We start from the raw sequence: 17508 nt of genomic DNA, 5'->3' as shown, positions 1-17508 counted from the left end.
AAGGAAGTATTTTATTAATATTGTTTTAAATAAAAATTAATATTTTATTTCAATAAAATACTAACAAGCCACTTTGCATGATGGCAATTTTCCTATTTCAGGAATAGCTTTACATATGGGAATTTGTAGAGGTGTTATATCAAATGCAGTCATGTCGTCTTCACCACCTCCTTCATCATCATAATTAATAATATTTTCTCGAACATCATCATCAGGTCCTGGATATTTAATATGTGATTCTTTTCTTCTATTATATACTACAAATACTAGTACAAGAACTGCAAGATAAAATAATTTTTAAATAAATATTGAATCAGTATATATCTTATTTATTAAAAATAAGGCAATTTTACCAAGAATAACAAGAAGGCAGACTAAAATAGCAGCAAGAGCACCCATACTGAGTTTTAAAGTTTGTCCTTCTTGTACAAGTTCGCAATTTTCACCCCAAAATCCATCATGGCAAATACATCGATACCGAAAGCGAGGATCTTCATTAATGCATCGTCCTCCATTTAAACAAGGATAATCTATACATTCATTTTTGTCCATACAACCTTTATTATCTGGTGATGGTATTCTACCTTCTCCACATCTTTAAAGAAAATGTTAATTATCAAGTAATATTTCTTAAATAGCTGGAATAAAAAACTTTTTATTAAACAAGGTTATATTTATGTTATTACGTGCAATCATATTGATTCCAAAGATCAATACATTCTAACGGATCAGGACAAATTATATTAGCACAGGGCTTGTTAGAAGGACAGTTCTTTTCTAGATTTCTAGCCATAGTAGCTTGTCCCCACTGTGTTCCATTCATAGCTGGTGGCAATGGTAGATGTTTACCTTCTAGTCTAATATCATCCAAACAACCTAATCGTAAAATTATTATCATTTAAAAGGATAAATAAAGTATTTTTTATAAACTATAAAATTAATTTAAAAATACCTTTTTGGTAATCAGCATAAACTTCAAAAGTTCGTACTCCAGTATATTCTGCTTTACCACCAGCGTAAACACCTTCTTGTTTATCAACAAGCAGCCATTGATGTCCTTCAAAAGAAAAAGTTTCATTAAATCTTCTACCTTCACCACCATCAAGTTCTAACGTTGCTGCTGATCCAAATCTAGAAACTCTAACAGTATGCCATTGTCCATCATTTACGGCAATTGCTGTTAACCAAATATCACGCTCTTCAGTTTTAAAGCTATTTAAATTATATTTGAAGCGAAGTCGAGTGTCCTTAATTTCAAGGATAGCATATTCTCTACCATGTTGATCACTGACACGAAAAAGTTCGCCATGTAATTCTCTTGTACGGAATCGTAATTGAATTTGAGTCGAATATTTATCAGGCTCAAATGAAAGAGCGTACTTAACATAACTTTGAATTTTAAATGTTGTTGGTACTGTCGGAATCATACAACCAGGTCCTGTCCATCCAGGATTACAATGACATTTAGCTTCTGAAAAACTTCCCACACAGGTTCCATGTTCCCAACAACGGAACGTAGATTCTTGATTATTACATATTTCTTCCGTTTGAGAACATCCAGCTACACTGTTTCTTGATAAACCTGGATGCGCCAAGTCATATAATTTACTATTATGAAATAAGTTTTTAATGCAGCCATCAAAACCCTTGCCAACTGGCATATATTTCCATTTATATTGATCAGGTTCGAATTGTTCAACATATAACCCTCCGATTTGTAATGGAGCATTGACGTTCAAATATTCATTAAATGGCGGTATAGTGCCTTGCGCTTGACAAGTGATATCATTAAATTCTGGAACCTTACCGTCATCTTGTTCAAATATTTCAGCAGATTTACAGAAGTCAACTATAAGTTTAACTGTCTAAAATTGTTAACATACATTATTTTTTATCTTAGTTATAATATTTCATTCTAAATTTTTAAAAATCATTTATTACCTCAGTATTCCAAAATATATCCAACCTATGCCATTCGCCATCATCGAGTGTTAATTTTGTTTTAACTTTTAGTTCCAATGTTCCAGAACCAAAATCTATGAGAAGTCTAGGAATTCCTCGTTCCAATTCAACGGATATAAAATCTAAAATTATAAAATTAAGTAATAGTGCTTTATCGAGTTATTATAATTTAAGTTTAAATAATCAAGTTGCTTACCAGAAACCATAATTTCATCCAATTCTGGAGGCACAATAGGTCCGTTATATAGAAGTAAACCATCCGATTTTCTCGTTATGAATTCGAAGCTTAAATGACTGACATCACACATTTCTAGGGCTGGATACCAAGCCCATCCATTACCACGAAAACTCCTTGCTATTTGCTGACATCTTGGTCCATTATATCCACTTGGACATTGACAACTATAATAGCATAAAATAAATTATTAATTAATAATAGTTATTAAAAAAATTTAAGAAATATTGTAGTAATATATTTACAACGTTTACCTTAAACCAAATCGTCCTTCTAAACAACGACCACCATTATAACATGGGTTATTCCTACAAGATTCATTTTTACTGAAATTTCGAGCTCCACATGTACATTCAGCGATTACATCAACCCGTACACCAACTAAAGCTGTTTTATTAGCATTCACCATATAAGGCAAGCTACTGATTTCCAAAGTATTTGTACAGCTACCTTCACAGATTTCATTTTCATAGAAGCATTCATCGATTCCAACCATAGTTATATTAATACCAACGTCTCTTTCAATCTAAAATTACATGAATATTTTATACTTAGATTGAATTTATAAAAAATCTAACAATAAGAACATTACTTCTTCACGATGCATTAAAACAATTCCATTTAGTCGAACAGGTTTGTAGTAAGGCGAACCATGAGCAGCAAACCTAATGTCGGTTAAAGGAGGATGTTTTCTTTTTAATTGAACACTAAATACATCTACGTTTTCTCGTTCAATATTAAGAAGTACTGCTAGTTTATCTCTAAATAAGTCAGCTTTACTTCGAGATAAGCTTTGCGTCTAAGAAAAATATATATCTTGTATTAATAAATAATTTCGTGTAAATATAAAAATGAAAGATATAATCATTACAATTTTTATATATCTTAAATTAAAAAAATTAGTTAATATTTACTTTATAATTCCAAACTCTAATAAAGTCTTCATCAGTTACTCCTGATATACGAACAGATCCAGAATTTAAAACGGCTTCATGTGGAATACTTTTAACAGTTACAGTAACGTTTGCTGGTATATCTGTTTGTGTATGTGCTCTATCATATACCCTAAAACGTAGATAATATTTGCCATCATGTGTTCCCGATTTCATATAAATCATACCCGTATCTTCATTAAATTTAAATTGATCATGTTCAGCTCCATCCCAATAGAATTTTTTGTCAGGTAAATCCCAATCGTCTAAATCATACACATATACTCTTCCTATTTCAGTTTCTGGTGACTGTCCCTAAATAAATTTATATATATATATATATATATATATATAATATATTTTGGTATTGATATATTTCAAATATTTATATCAAAAGTTCCTATTTTTTCTCACCGCATAATTATATACAAATATATCTTTAGATCCAGGTTGCATTTTGTTATCATTAGCATCTCCAATTATTACTGTTAAAGTACTTGTTCCAGACATCAATGGATGACCAGCATCTCTAATAACAATTGGTATAAGATATTCCTTTTGTTGTTCCCTGTCAAATGTTCGGAGGGATGAAACAATAGCCATGCCGTCACCATTTGCGCCTTCTAAAATGTCATAAAGAATTTTAAATTCTGCATTAAGATTTATATACAATAAGAACATATATTTTTAAAGCATACTATTATCACTTTCAACTTTGAAGCTAGCTCTAATAACATCATCAGCTTTTGGATCCATTCTAAATGTAAATGGTGGTCCATTACTTTTCGAACGATCATCATCGTCCGTTGCTAAGATTTCAACCACTTTTCGTGGTGGTAGAAATTCAGGTAAAACTGGTCTATAGTCTTTTAAAAATGTTGGAGAATTATCATTAATATCTTGTACAATGACAGTTAGCGTAGCTGTTGCAGTTTTCGGAGGAATACCATCATCAATAGCTAAGATTTTTACCTACAAAAATTGTTTATTTTCTTTTATTTCAAATAATATTCAAATTAAATTAAATACGCTAATAACTAACTTGATGTCTTGGTGTTTCTTCACGATCGAGACTTCTTTGGATAGACACAGTTCCGTTTTCATTAATAAAGAACTGCCGTTTCCTATCAGAAGTTCTATCAATAGAATACGATACTTTACTTTTCCCACCTTGATCAGGATCCGTGGCATTAAATGTTTCTAAAGTATTTCCAATTATAGCATTTTCTGGAACTACTGCTTCAATATTAGCTTTTTCAAATTGTGGCTTATTATCATTAATATCTCGTAATTTAACAACCACCCATGAATAAGCAACATGATATTTGTCATTATCATTATCTTCACCCTGTACAAAATATTTATAAATATTAAAAGTCTATACTATATTTTCATGTAAAAATAAAATATATTTATAGTAAATTTTTACCTTATCATTAACTTGAATCCTAAATCTAAAGCCATTACTCTGCAGTTGATCTTCATAATCTAATTGTTGAACTATTTTGAGTGATCCTGTTCCATCATTGTTACGTACCATGGTAAATTTGTCTGCACCATATCCACTATTTTCGATCACCTATAATAAAGTTTAATAATATTAAAATGAAAAGAAAATATTAAAGAAAAAAAAATCATTTATAATATTCATGACAAGATTTAGAAACCTTATACTGAAATTTATTTGTTTCATCTTCGTCGTGAACAGTTACTGTAAGAATGGGCATGTCTGGAAGGTCTGGCCCATCAGTTTCATCGACTTCAGTAAGCCACTCATCTTTTGTGAATTGAGGTGGCATATCATTTATATCTTTTACTCTTATTGATGCTGTGCCTGTCCCTAAACGCAAACAAAAATATAGAAAATACCAATTTTAATATATTTTATTAATATTATCTTTCGTTAAATATAAAGATTTACATATATACCCTTTAAACCTCCTCCATCTATGGCAACTACTTGTATCGAATAATCCGGTGTTCGTTCTCTGTCTAGGCAACACACAGCTGTTTTAATGACACCGGTATCCGCTTCAATTTCAAAAATAGGTGAACCTGTTTCTTCTTCAATAACATTCTTCTCGATTGAATAAATCAGTTTTGCATTTGTTCCTTCATGGGGATCATCATAATCTACCGCCGTCATTGTCATTACAACCATGCCTATTTTAAGCAATCAGGTTTATTATTCTTATATCATTTAATAGAATCGCATATATTCTTGCAAATATGTCACAAATATAAAATTATGTATATGTATGTATTTGTATTCCGTGCTTTATAAATTGTATTAATACATACCTGCTGTTCCATTTTCAGTCACATTACCAAAATAAACTCCTTGTGGAAATAGTGGAGCATTATCATTAATATCTTTTAAATTAACTTGCACATCTGCATATCCAACAAGACCTTCTCCACCTTCATCTTGTGCAAATACTGTGAATCGCCATTGTGGTCGACCATTTGGTTGATCCCTATCCAATGGCTGAAACATGTAGGTATAAATTTAAATTAATTTAGTTTAAAATATTTAACTATTTGTAAAAGATAATTATCCAAAATAATTATTCAAATTTAATAATACTAATAACTATAAATGTAAAGTAAAAAATTTTTTAAAATTAATATATACCTTAAGTACACGTATATCACCAGAAGTTCTATTAATATCAAACTTGCTGTTTGCTGGATTATCTGGATCAATACCTTGACCAGTTAAGAAGTAAACAATATCATGTTTCCTATCTTTGTCCCCATCGCTAGCAGTTACCTATAAAACACTCATATAACAATAAATATCGGGTTACTAGTCTCTATTTTTTATACTTTGTTTTTATAATATCTAATAATCAATCTAATAGCTCACCTGTAATACACGTTTTGGTAGGTTTCTATCATCTTCTTCGGTAATTTGAGTCCTATATGTGGGTCGCTCAAAAACAGGCGGATTGTCATTTACATCTTTTACGTGAATAACGACGATAGTATAATTTTCTTTTAAATTATCAGATGCAGTTAGTCTTAATTCATACTGAAAATTTAGTTTAATTTATATTAATGCAAGCACTTTGGTGCTTGATTGATTATATATTGATATTAATAAAAGTAAGATATTAATATTTATACAATTATATGTTAAAATTTATATTGAAAATATATCAATGTGTGATACCATAAATAGATATTAATTGTTATTTTAAAATACTTAAATTTATAAAAAATTTGAAATACAATAGACTCGAAAATAAAAAAAATTATATTTTAAAACCTTTATTATGTAAATACAGTTTCAATTAGATACGAAAACTTAATATCTTACAAATCTTTTCTTTCATATCTTATAAATCACTTACCCTTTTTCTTGTTTCATAATCTAACGCTCCTGCAACGTAAATTGCTCCTGTCATATTTTTTACAGCAAAAGCACCACCTATATTACCGCTTGTAATCTCATATCGAATACGTGATGCTGCAAAAAAATATTTATACAAATTAATTTATTTTAAAAATTTTTTATAAAAAACGGGTATGAAATAATATGTGAATTAAATTAAAATTACCTAAGCATTATTTTTATTTAAAATATAGAAAAGTAATTACCTATAATTTTAAACGAAATATACATAATTTACTACATATTATAAATAAATATTTTTATGTCAATTCTTGTATTAATAATAATTTTAATTTATTGTTACACCTATTTTATCAGTTTTATGAAAATGTATATAATTGCACAATATTTCATATTCCATAAAAATTTCAGAAAATTTTCCATTTCTCATAAATAAAAATACTATTTTAAAGCGACTGAACTTTGTTTAATACTATGTATTCAATAAATAATATAATACGTCGAATAATTTAATTACATAAAACTATATTTTATTATTTAATTTCAGTTGTTTAATGTAATTATTATAATGCAATACTTGGATGTGTAAAAGAGTTTCTTTTATTAAATTTAAAATTAAAAATAATTTTTGATATTTCGTTTTGCTTCTGAATTAATTATAATTATATGATAAAATATTAAGATATCATTTAAGTTTTTTGTTAAAAAATAAAACTTACACTCATCGTGATCCTTGGCGGTAACAGTAAGAACAGTATGTTGAATATCTTCATTTTCATCGACTTCAGCCTCGTAAAGACCCTTATCAAAGTAAGGTGGATTATCGTTTTTATCAGCAATTCCAATTCGAATAAATTTCGTAACTGTAGTATAACAGAAAGACTTACATTCATTTTTATATTTGATGAATGAAAATAATTTCAATCGGTTTAATTTTAATTTGTTCAACATCTTATCATCAAAAATGAATCAATGAAAAGCTATTCAAATTAAGTCATAATTAAGTTAATATATGAATAATTACTTATAATTGTTTGTAATTTCTTTATAATAGTAATATTTAATAATAATTTGAAATATATTATTGTAAAGTATTTGTTCTTTAAGAGAATGTGAATTTTATATTTTGATATAAATATATAATTAAGCAATTTATAATGATTTTTATTAATTATTCTATTTTATCACAATTATTCAAATGAAGTATAAGTATTAGTTTGTATTAAAAAATTACCAAATTTACTATTTTTTTACTACTTATACATTTTTTAGATAAGGAATATCAAGTATCCTTAAAACTGGATCGATACTATTTCGTGACAGTTAAATGAAGTTTTTTTAAATAGACTTCTCATTTATTAGAAAAACGATTTGAGTATTAAAATTAAAAAAAATCAGTCACAGTAATATAAGGTTGAAATAAGTACCTTTCTATAATTTTATAACTAAACAAGTAATGAAATAGATTTTTTTTTAATTTATTTATTTCATTTAATCCTATTAATAATTTTCAACAGAAATATTCGATTAATAATTAGCTTTTGTTTTTCATACAATCACTCTACATAAAATAGTCATAATTCAAGAAAGATTGAGAAGATTGAGAACAAATGAAAAACAATAATTTGTTTTGTATAAATATGTATGTGATATAAGTATTACTACTGATACTAAGCCAAGCATTGAAATAAAAAATCAATGTTATAATGTTACGATAGACTACTGGAATTGTCTAATTAATTAGAATATAAAAAACTTAATAAAAAATTGATTAGAATTAAGATCAATGTGTTCAGGATTGGAGTATCTTCCAAGACCTTTGGATTTCGGAATTTTACAATCCTTCTAGCTGTCGAATTTTTGTAAACATTTGATTCTAAGAATTCTCGAATATTCTAAAGCTTTACACTCTCGAACGTCCTGCAATGTTTTCCGTATAGCAACACCTATCCGTTGTTGCCAGCTAACTAAACTGTAATGTGGATATACAGCAAGCATGCGACAAGTGTCACGTTCTTTTACCGGGGACTCTCTTAGTGAAGACGCCATGGCACTGAACACGATCTGTCTTAGCAGGACCGCCATGGAACAGTCGCTCTCTCTAAGCAGAGCCGACACGGAATTAACACGCGTTCAGCTTCGTGTGTGTATTCGACTGCTATTACCTGAGCCACCACGGAGGGAACACACTGTCAAACTGCGCAAGCATTCAAGTAGCTTACTGTCCATTAAAGGAGTTGGAAGAAGAAATCGATAACACTGTGATACAATATAATACTGTTTGAGAATTCTTCAATTGAGATAGTAGCAACCTCCACGATTCAAAGTCAAAGACGACTCAAAGACTTGAAGAATCAAGGAAACTTCAAGCATCGTGCGAAGGCATTCCCTCAGTCTCTAACCGCAAGCAGCGAGCCCAAGCGCACAAGCCGGTGGCAGGTAATTTATATCACGACATTACAAGCATTCAGTATCAATCAGTGATACTGCATTCTGTAGCACGACATCGCAAGCAGTCAATATCAATCAGTGCTACTGCTTTCACTAGCAATAAGTGCCACAGCACTCGCTAACAATAGGTGCCACATTCGAGGTATTGAACTATTTCTTCCCCCTTCCACACCACATAACGTCAAGAGGAGACTCTCACCAAGACACCACCAAATAGCACTACACTAAGAGGTGTCCAGAGATTTACGACCTCCTACCTCGACATGTAGTGCATGCTACCACATGGAAACCACGATGCAACGGCAAGACGTCAACAATTCTCATCTTCAACGTAGAATCACAATTGTGTAGTTGTAAAATAAAATACAATAAACAGCACGAAAAGCAAATGTGTTGAATACTGAATCGAAGCATTAACCCCTCCACTTAACCACACTTTTCCCACTAGTAAACTGGTGGACATGGTCTAATCCAACCATCATTGTTCTTCGACCGCTGGATTACTGGAATTCCGAACACAATGAATATATAATTAATTTTAATTTCAATCTTAAATAGATTAAATACTTTAAAAATTAAATATAAATTCAAGAAGTGAAAAATGTAAGTATAGAAATAAATTAAATAAGTAAATAAAATATCTTTAGTTAATAAAAGTGGTTTTCTAATGAAGTAAATACTTAAATACATATAGACAGCAGAATTATTCGATTGATATATTTTTCGATCGAAACTTTGAAATATTTTCCCGCGTTACGTATCCGTAAGTCGATATATCAGCATTATACTGATAATTTCAATAGGTTATAAAATAAACATATATTTTATCATAAATGTAGGTATATTTCGGATTAAATTTTTTTTTTTTAAACTATAAGAATCTGTCGAAGTGACAGGTGAAATCTTTTTAAAAAAGATTAATGGAACGATGAAATAGCCCGAAAAAACAAAAACAAAAAGATAGTTAATAGGTTAGGCAAATATAATAAAAGCATAATGAATTTTTGTATCCCATCTCGTTTAGCTTAAGCTTTTTAAATTTCCAATAAGAGGTTTACAATTAAAAATGTATAGAAAGACAAACAAGAGAGAGATCATTTTATTTTAAAATTCAATATTCTTAAGTAAATAGATCGTGACTATAACATTAGTCAATTTTAATGAATTATATTTATGCTTTATTAAGATAAATATTTTTTTTACTTTTATATCTAAATTTTTTATTGGTAACTAAATTTTAGTATAGTTTTAAAATTTACAAAAGCATATACATTGTTATAAAAAACAAATACTCCATCTTTATAATATTATGTAAATTTTTAATATATATAAATATGAATATGAGTATGAATTAATAGATAAATGAAAATATATATTACGCTATTTGTTTCAAAATGACAATTATAATATAACATTTTTATGTATGATCTGCTTCGAGTGTAAAATTATTCAAGACTCAAACAAGAAAAGGTTTTATATTACATCTATTAATATGCTTTTAATCAAAATTTCAATCAAAAATATAGATAAATATAGTTTTTTTTAATATGTTCATTTTATAGAAATGGTGAAAACTTGAAAAAAAATTTTTTGTAAAAAATATTATGTTATTAATATTTAATAAACTATTAAATTGATATGAATTGCTGATTGATCAAAATTAAAAAAATTTTTAATATCCATATGTGTTCGAGATTGAAGCCAGTTTCAAAGACCGCCGATTGTCGGCATCGCCGGCGTTTTAGATCTCAGATTTTATGTAAACACTTGGGCGAGAATTATCGTATACTTATTATGTTTTGTTTTCAAATGGCCCACAATGTTTATATGGTCTTCGAGTAATAACATCGCCCCGGATTCTCGAACGTTATTACGCCTTATTTTTTCTTTCGTCGAATTCTCGAAAGATCTAGATTTTTCTTTCTGCGCCTCATATAATATCCCAGTGCAGCAACGACGATGCTTTGTTGCCGGCTAACTGAGCCGTCGCGTAGATATATAAGGCAAGCACGCGGCGTGCCTCCCTCTCTTACTGAACCACTTTTGCTGAAGCTACCTCTTACTGAACTGCGCTTGCTGCTAACATCTTGCCATGACTCGACTGCAGTGAACCGATCTAACCCTCTACTAGTAGAAGCCATGGTACGGGTCTCGGTCTGCCTTCAGCAGAGAACAGGTACTTCTCCTTATATTATTAAATAAGCTAGTTACACATGCGCTAAATCACGCTTCAGAAAACTGCCTTTAAAAAATCGAGTGGGAATGAGCACGTTCTCTCGAATTAATACTTCGTAATTGTGCAGTCCCTCAAACAGTCGACACAAGTGACGCAATACGTCAATTACATTGTCAAGGCTAGACAACCGTTTATAGAATAATCGACTATAAATACATGTTCATCAATTCCTTCAAAGCTCGAAGGCTTGTCATTTATGACTTGCATGTGTCTAGTCCTTTCTACTGCTGTCATTATAACTAAAGACATAATTGATTACGCACCAATTTCCATCAAGACTTTTTACACTTTATCAAGTATGATCATTCTTTCTACCAAGCATACTTGATTTCAAACACCAACTTCTCATGCTCTTTCATGAGCATGATCGACACACAGGCTGATATTTACAACATCAGCATAACCTCAATTCTCAAGATACACAATAATTCCAATAGCATTTACAATAATGAAGAACACAAGAAAACGCCCTCACTACTACAATAGAATAATTTTCTCTCAACAATAGTGCAATATGATTATAATATTTAATAAATAATAAACATTGTTTCACTAAAAATACATAATACATAATATTTTTCAGCCCTTCCACTTATTATTTCCTTTTAAGTTATCATGACGAGAGATTAATCCACTGAACTATTGAATTGGCAGTTCAAACCATAAAACAAATCCTTAATAATCAAACAATATGTATTAAATTGCAACATAGACATTTTTCATTAATATTGTGATTATTTCGTGACATATTAATAAAACTTATATTAATAAATTTGGCTTGCGTAAAAAAATTTAATATTGATATACACTTCATTTTTACAGTAAATTAATTTTTGTATATAGAATTTTAAATTTATATTAAAGGAATAATCCTAAAGCTATTAATACTAAATACGTATTTTTATTGTAAATTTTTAATTATTATTATAAATATCAGATTTACCTTTTAATTATAGACATAAATAAATCCTTGCAAACCTGAATTAGGTTGTCCATTGCTGTTTGGTCGTGCCGACGGTGACCCATCTCTTGCTTCAACTTCAAGAGCATAAGCTCCTTGTTTCTCACGGTCGAAGACAATCTTTGTGAAGATCTCGCCGGTCTCTCTATTGATTTCAAAGTAATCTTTCCCTTCATTTCGATCACTGTCTACTACATAATACGTAACCTGTATATACAATAATAAAAAAAATAAATGTTACTGTAAAATCTGAGCAAAAATAAAAGTTTTTCTCGGTTTCAGCATTTACTTCTTTGCTTTTAAACTAAACTATTCGTATTGCTTTAGAATTATATCTGCATGCTTACCATATGTATTAGAGCTTTAAAAAATAATTTAAAATTCTTGTCACAAATATCTAATATAACTATTTTAAAGCCTTTTTAAAAAGTAGTTTTAATTTGTATTAAAAACGTATTACTAATATTTTAAGCGACTGAAATTTATAATGCTGTTTTAGTTGGAATCAATTTAATAAGAATCTAAATACGTATTTTATGTGTCATTGTTAATTGAATTTAAACATTATGCGTGATATATATATTAACTCGAGATAAAAAGTCAAGTATCTTTGTAAGTGTATCTTATTAAATATATATATATTTATATCTTACTATCTCATATTCATTTTCCCTAAATCTTCACAACATTAATATTGAAAATATTTATTTATAGGTGTATAAATGTTAATATAAATATATATTTTGTATATATTTTGTATGTATATATATATATATATATTTTGTAAATCTTATTTTATTTTAGTGAAATAGACAATATGTATTTGCATGCTGGTTGTTTCATGATTAATGCTTGAAGTACGATAATACAAGTGTCAAATTAAAAAAAAAAAGTTTCATATGCATCTGTAAATCTCAAGTTGTATTATGCTAAAAGATGGAATTTATTGTACATTCTTTCTCAATTTTATTCTTACTTAATTTATAGATATTGTCTTGACTAATACATTTTCATTTCACATTTCTTAGTAGCTAATTCCTAATTTAACTTTTCAAGATCAATGCAATTAAGTAAATTACAATTTATTAAACAATCTGAGATATTGACTAATATCTTAATCATTTTTAGAATGTTGTACAGTAACTTCATACTAATTGGCTGCCATTGTTAATTCGTTTGAAAATAAGTAAAAAAAATTTGCTCATAAAGACCATAAGTTATGAAAAACCATAACACAACTCATAATACAACAAATCATTATAAAACTATATATTATTATAAAGCAAAAACTTTTTAAAAAATCTTGACCAATTAATTATAAGGATGCAGTGTAATGAAAGTTTAAGAAAAATATAAATTTTGTAAAATTCAAAAAATATTTGATTTTATTAATTATAGTATCCTTTGATTTACTAAAAATTAAAATTCTCAATTAAATTAATATATATTTAAACTAATTATGTAATATTCTTTTAGTTATAATATTATATATTTGTTTTATACTAGGCATTCAAATTCTTGTATATTCTAAATTGTAATTATAACCTATTGTCTTTATCTAGTGTAATTCAATGGTGTTAAATTTTGAAAATCTTTTTTAGGTTATTGGTAAAATTAACATCTTAATTCTGACATTGCAAATTTTTTCATAAAATCAAAAAAATAAAATACAAATTAATTTTGCTAGCAAAATGTCGATTGATTAACGTGACTCTTAATTTTCAATAGTCTTTCAACAAGTTCATTTCCATAGAATGCTATGATATATAAAATGAATTGTACTCGATAAATCATTTAATTCATATTATGTTCTGTGACTAGTTTTAAACCTTAATTAACGATCAAATTAATTAAATAATCTATGTAGATAGGTAAGAGAATTAATAACCTATGTAACAATTTTATATTTTACATAATAAGTAAATAGACTAGTATATATACATCAAATAACACTTAATGTTTTTAAGTTATCAATATATTTAATTAGATGTGTTGGGATTAATATATAATACACTGTTTTTGATTTTTGAAACCGTACACGAATATATTTGAATCAACTATAATTAATCATTAATAATCTGTTTTTGGAAAACGGCAGTACTTATCGATTTCTAATTAGTTTAGTTGATTCTTGAATTTCTACATTGGTTTCGGAAGAAAAATGTTTGATTTTAAATGATTATAATTTTCCATTAATTTAATAATTTAAATAAGTGCTTTAAATTGTAAGTTAAAAAAATACAATTAAAAATAGGTATTTAAATGTTCTGAACAATTTTTTAATATAATACTCAGATATTTTTTGTACTTTCGTACTTATTACTTTGTAAAAATGTAGAATTTTTTAAATTAAAACAGATTATTATAAATGTTTGCAGAGTTTCAATATAAAAAAGCAATGAATCGTTACTTATCCTCTCTCGCTTACTTGCTGGATATTAGTACAATATTATAATATACAATTGACTTGTATAATAAAGTAATTATTTATCTAACTTTCTGTAAATCTGATTTTATCAGTATTTAGTAAAAGGATTATTTGATCAATATAAAAAGATGACCTTCACAAATATTTTCTATGAAAAATATAAATATGTGAAATTGAATATGGAAAGTTGTTTTTTTTATCGATTTTCCTAAAAATCATAGTTACAAATCGCACATTATAAAAAAGCGACGAAAACTTACAATAAATTCGTTACTACAGTTCGGTATTATCAATTCTAAATGAATAAAAGAAAAATTAAAATGAAATTTTAATTCTTATTCTCTGTATTTAAAAATCTTTTTATCTGTTTTCCTACATTAGTTTGCTTTACAAATACTTAGTTGCTTTATAAATATGTCCTTAAATTTATTTATTAATTATGGTTGAATCAAATATCATATTGGACATTCTAAATTGCATAATAAATTATTTCATTACCAGTTTTGGATCTTTTATAAAAAAATACAGATATTACTGTACTAGTATTTGTATTATTCAATGCTATTTGAAATTTTTCTTTAATCATCACATAGTATTTTCTAATTATTAATATCAGTAAATATCATGTTACAGAGTTTTTTAATTACGTATACATAAACCAACATATAATGTTCTCATAATTTTTTACTATTATTATAGAAGTATATTAATTGTTGCATAGGTAACACTAGATAATGTCATGCTTAATGCAGTGTTATTCGTAACCAAATTGTGTTTAATGAATTAAGTAAAAAATATTTTTATATCTTTTGAACTTTGATATTGTACATAATGAATATATATAAATAAATTTTTCAAAGATAAATTTACTTACTTATTACATCAACTATTTTATTTACTTATATTCTAAATAAGTTTTAAAGTATTTTACAATTATTTTAATTAATATTTTAATTTGAAGTATTTGGTTTTTGAAAAATAATTATTAAATTCCTTTTTTTATTAGTAATATATTTAAATATTACTAAATATTTTTAAATTTTCTTAAATAAAATTCTTAAATATTCAGACGGATGAATAGTTAAGAAGTAATTATTAAATAATTAAAAGTAATGTATGTGATACACTAACTTGGTTATTAGGGAAGGTACCATCTTTATCAATAGCATTGACTTGGGTGACTTTACTCCCTATCGGTTCACCTTCCAAGACCGTCTCTTGTTCACGTTCAGTAAATAACGGAATCTCATCATTTACATCTTCCAGCATAATAAAAACGGTTGTTTCCGAAGCTAACTGCTGTGCTCCATTATTCTAATTATATTAACAAAATTACACAGAATTTTATTAATCTCTTTGTATGGAAGTATTTTTCTAATGTAGTATATATCTAAATTTATAGAAATAAAAAATCGTATGCTTTGTAATTTGAACAATCGAGAATCTAATTCAACCATTTGACATATATTTATATTTTAAAACCATGAACTTTTGAACCACACATTTAATATTTCATCATTTCGAAAAATGATAAAAATGAAAATATCCATAATTATAAAATGATAATGAAAAAGATAAAAATTTATTATACCTTAATTTTTTTATTATATTACTTCTCATATGCAATAAATAGAATAAAATTTTTAATCAAATAATTTCAGCCAATTTCAGAAATATATTAATTTTCGTTCAATACTATAAAATTAACAAAAAATAAAATTTCCTGAAATTCATAATATACAGTTATATCAGATTTTATTTTTATTTTTATTTTTATAAAATATATCAAATTAAAAAAAGTGCAGATTATTAATTATAAATTATTAATTAATTTATTTGTTTATTATTATAACAATTTTATTTAAAATAACAAAAGCGAAATTTATCTACGAGTTTATAATTAATAAAGAAGCTTGTGCTTTCAATAAATATATTTGTTACTATTAAAATAAAATTATTTACTAAAATTTTTAAAGAAATAATGTAAAATATTCATTTAGAAAATTTGATGTTTTAAAATTATAACAAAACAGTAATGTGAGTTTTTATATAGTATGGAAATCAGAAATAGTCATAATATACATACTTCAACTCGCACTGTTAGGTTATATTCCTTGATGCTTTCATAGTCTAAGGGTTGGTTCACTTTTATATCCGCCCAAGTAACAGAATTTTCAGATCGTTGTTGTAGGTAAAATGTGTGCATCTTGTTAGTTTGAGCAGTCGATCCAGGCATTAAATGGTAAAATACGACAGGATTATTTTCAATGCCAGAGCTGTCGACACAAAAAAAATCTTTTAGATCAAGTAGTTTCGCAAATATATACACTGTGCAAGCATGACACACAATAAATTACGACGCGAAAATAAAAATACAAAAACGAAAAATGTAATATTTTTACCTTACTATGAAGTTTAATGTAGCGTATATTTATATATATATGATTAATACATCTATAATACACATGAAATTTCTATATTATTCACATTAAAAAATATCGAATGTATTTTAAAATTATATACATAAAATTAAAAGTATTAAAATTTTAAATCTAATACAAGTTTTTAAACATATAATAGAGTTTTTTTTGGAAATGTTACCGAAACATTTTTTTAGCAATGTTAACCTGAAAGGTATTATTTATTTATTAATAACCTGAAAGGTATTATTAACCTCTATTTATTCAAATATTATATTCAAATATATACTTAATTAATAACATAAAAACATTACTTCATTACTTTTAATGTACCAAATATAACAAAAGATATTTATTTAGATATACAAATTAACATATTTCACAAATTATAATACATGTGAAGCATAAATCAATAAGTCTGTAACATAACAATTTCGAGCGCAAGATCACATGCCATTTATATAGTTAATAAGAGTTAAATTAAACTTATTCCACATGAAAATAAACTTAAGAAATGATCTATAC

General features: G+C 27.0%; 1 protein-coding gene across 1 annotated transcript in view; it reads right to left on the bottom strand.

The window, feature by feature from the left end:
• The window catches only part of LOC105359907 (neural-cadherin), a 49383-nt gene that overhangs the window by 891 nt on the left and 30984 nt on the right, over positions 1-17508 (bottom strand). The window contains exons 12-34 of the mRNA XM_011496663.1: positions 16650-16839; positions 15695-15877; positions 12153-12342; positions 7207-7350; positions 6486-6601; positions 5999-6163; positions 5765-5902; positions 5431-5617; positions 5059-5292; positions 4797-4969; positions 4559-4708; positions 4172-4477; positions 3828-4101; positions 3544-3752; positions 3112-3444; positions 2790-2996; positions 2452-2723; positions 2159-2364; positions 1942-2084; positions 953-1865; positions 687-876; positions 354-595; positions 66-278 (exon numbers count right to left, since the gene is read on the bottom strand). Coding sequence (XP_011494965.1) covers positions 66-278; positions 354-595; positions 687-876; positions 953-1865; positions 1942-2084; positions 2159-2364; positions 2452-2723; positions 2790-2996; positions 3112-3444; positions 3544-3752; positions 3828-4101; positions 4172-4477; positions 4559-4708; positions 4797-4969; positions 5059-5292; positions 5431-5617; positions 5765-5902; positions 5999-6163; positions 6486-6601; positions 7207-7350; positions 12153-12342; positions 15695-15877; positions 16650-16839 — 5378 coding nt within the window. The remainder of the gene's footprint in view (positions 1-65; positions 279-353; positions 596-686; positions 877-952; positions 1866-1941; positions 2085-2158; positions 2365-2451; positions 2724-2789; positions 2997-3111; positions 3445-3543; positions 3753-3827; positions 4102-4171; positions 4478-4558; positions 4709-4796; positions 4970-5058; positions 5293-5430; positions 5618-5764; positions 5903-5998; positions 6164-6485; positions 6602-7206; positions 7351-12152; positions 12343-15694; positions 15878-16649; positions 16840-17508) is intronic.

Source organism: Ceratosolen solmsi, unplaced genomic scaffold (assembly GCF_000503995.2).
Source record: "Ceratosolen solmsi marchali unplaced genomic scaffold, CerSol_1.0 scaffold29, whole genome shotgun sequence".
NCBI classification, from domain to species: Eukaryota; Metazoa; Arthropoda; class Insecta; order Hymenoptera; family Agaonidae; genus Ceratosolen; species Ceratosolen solmsi.
This window is presented reverse-complemented; position numbering and strand designations above follow the sequence as displayed.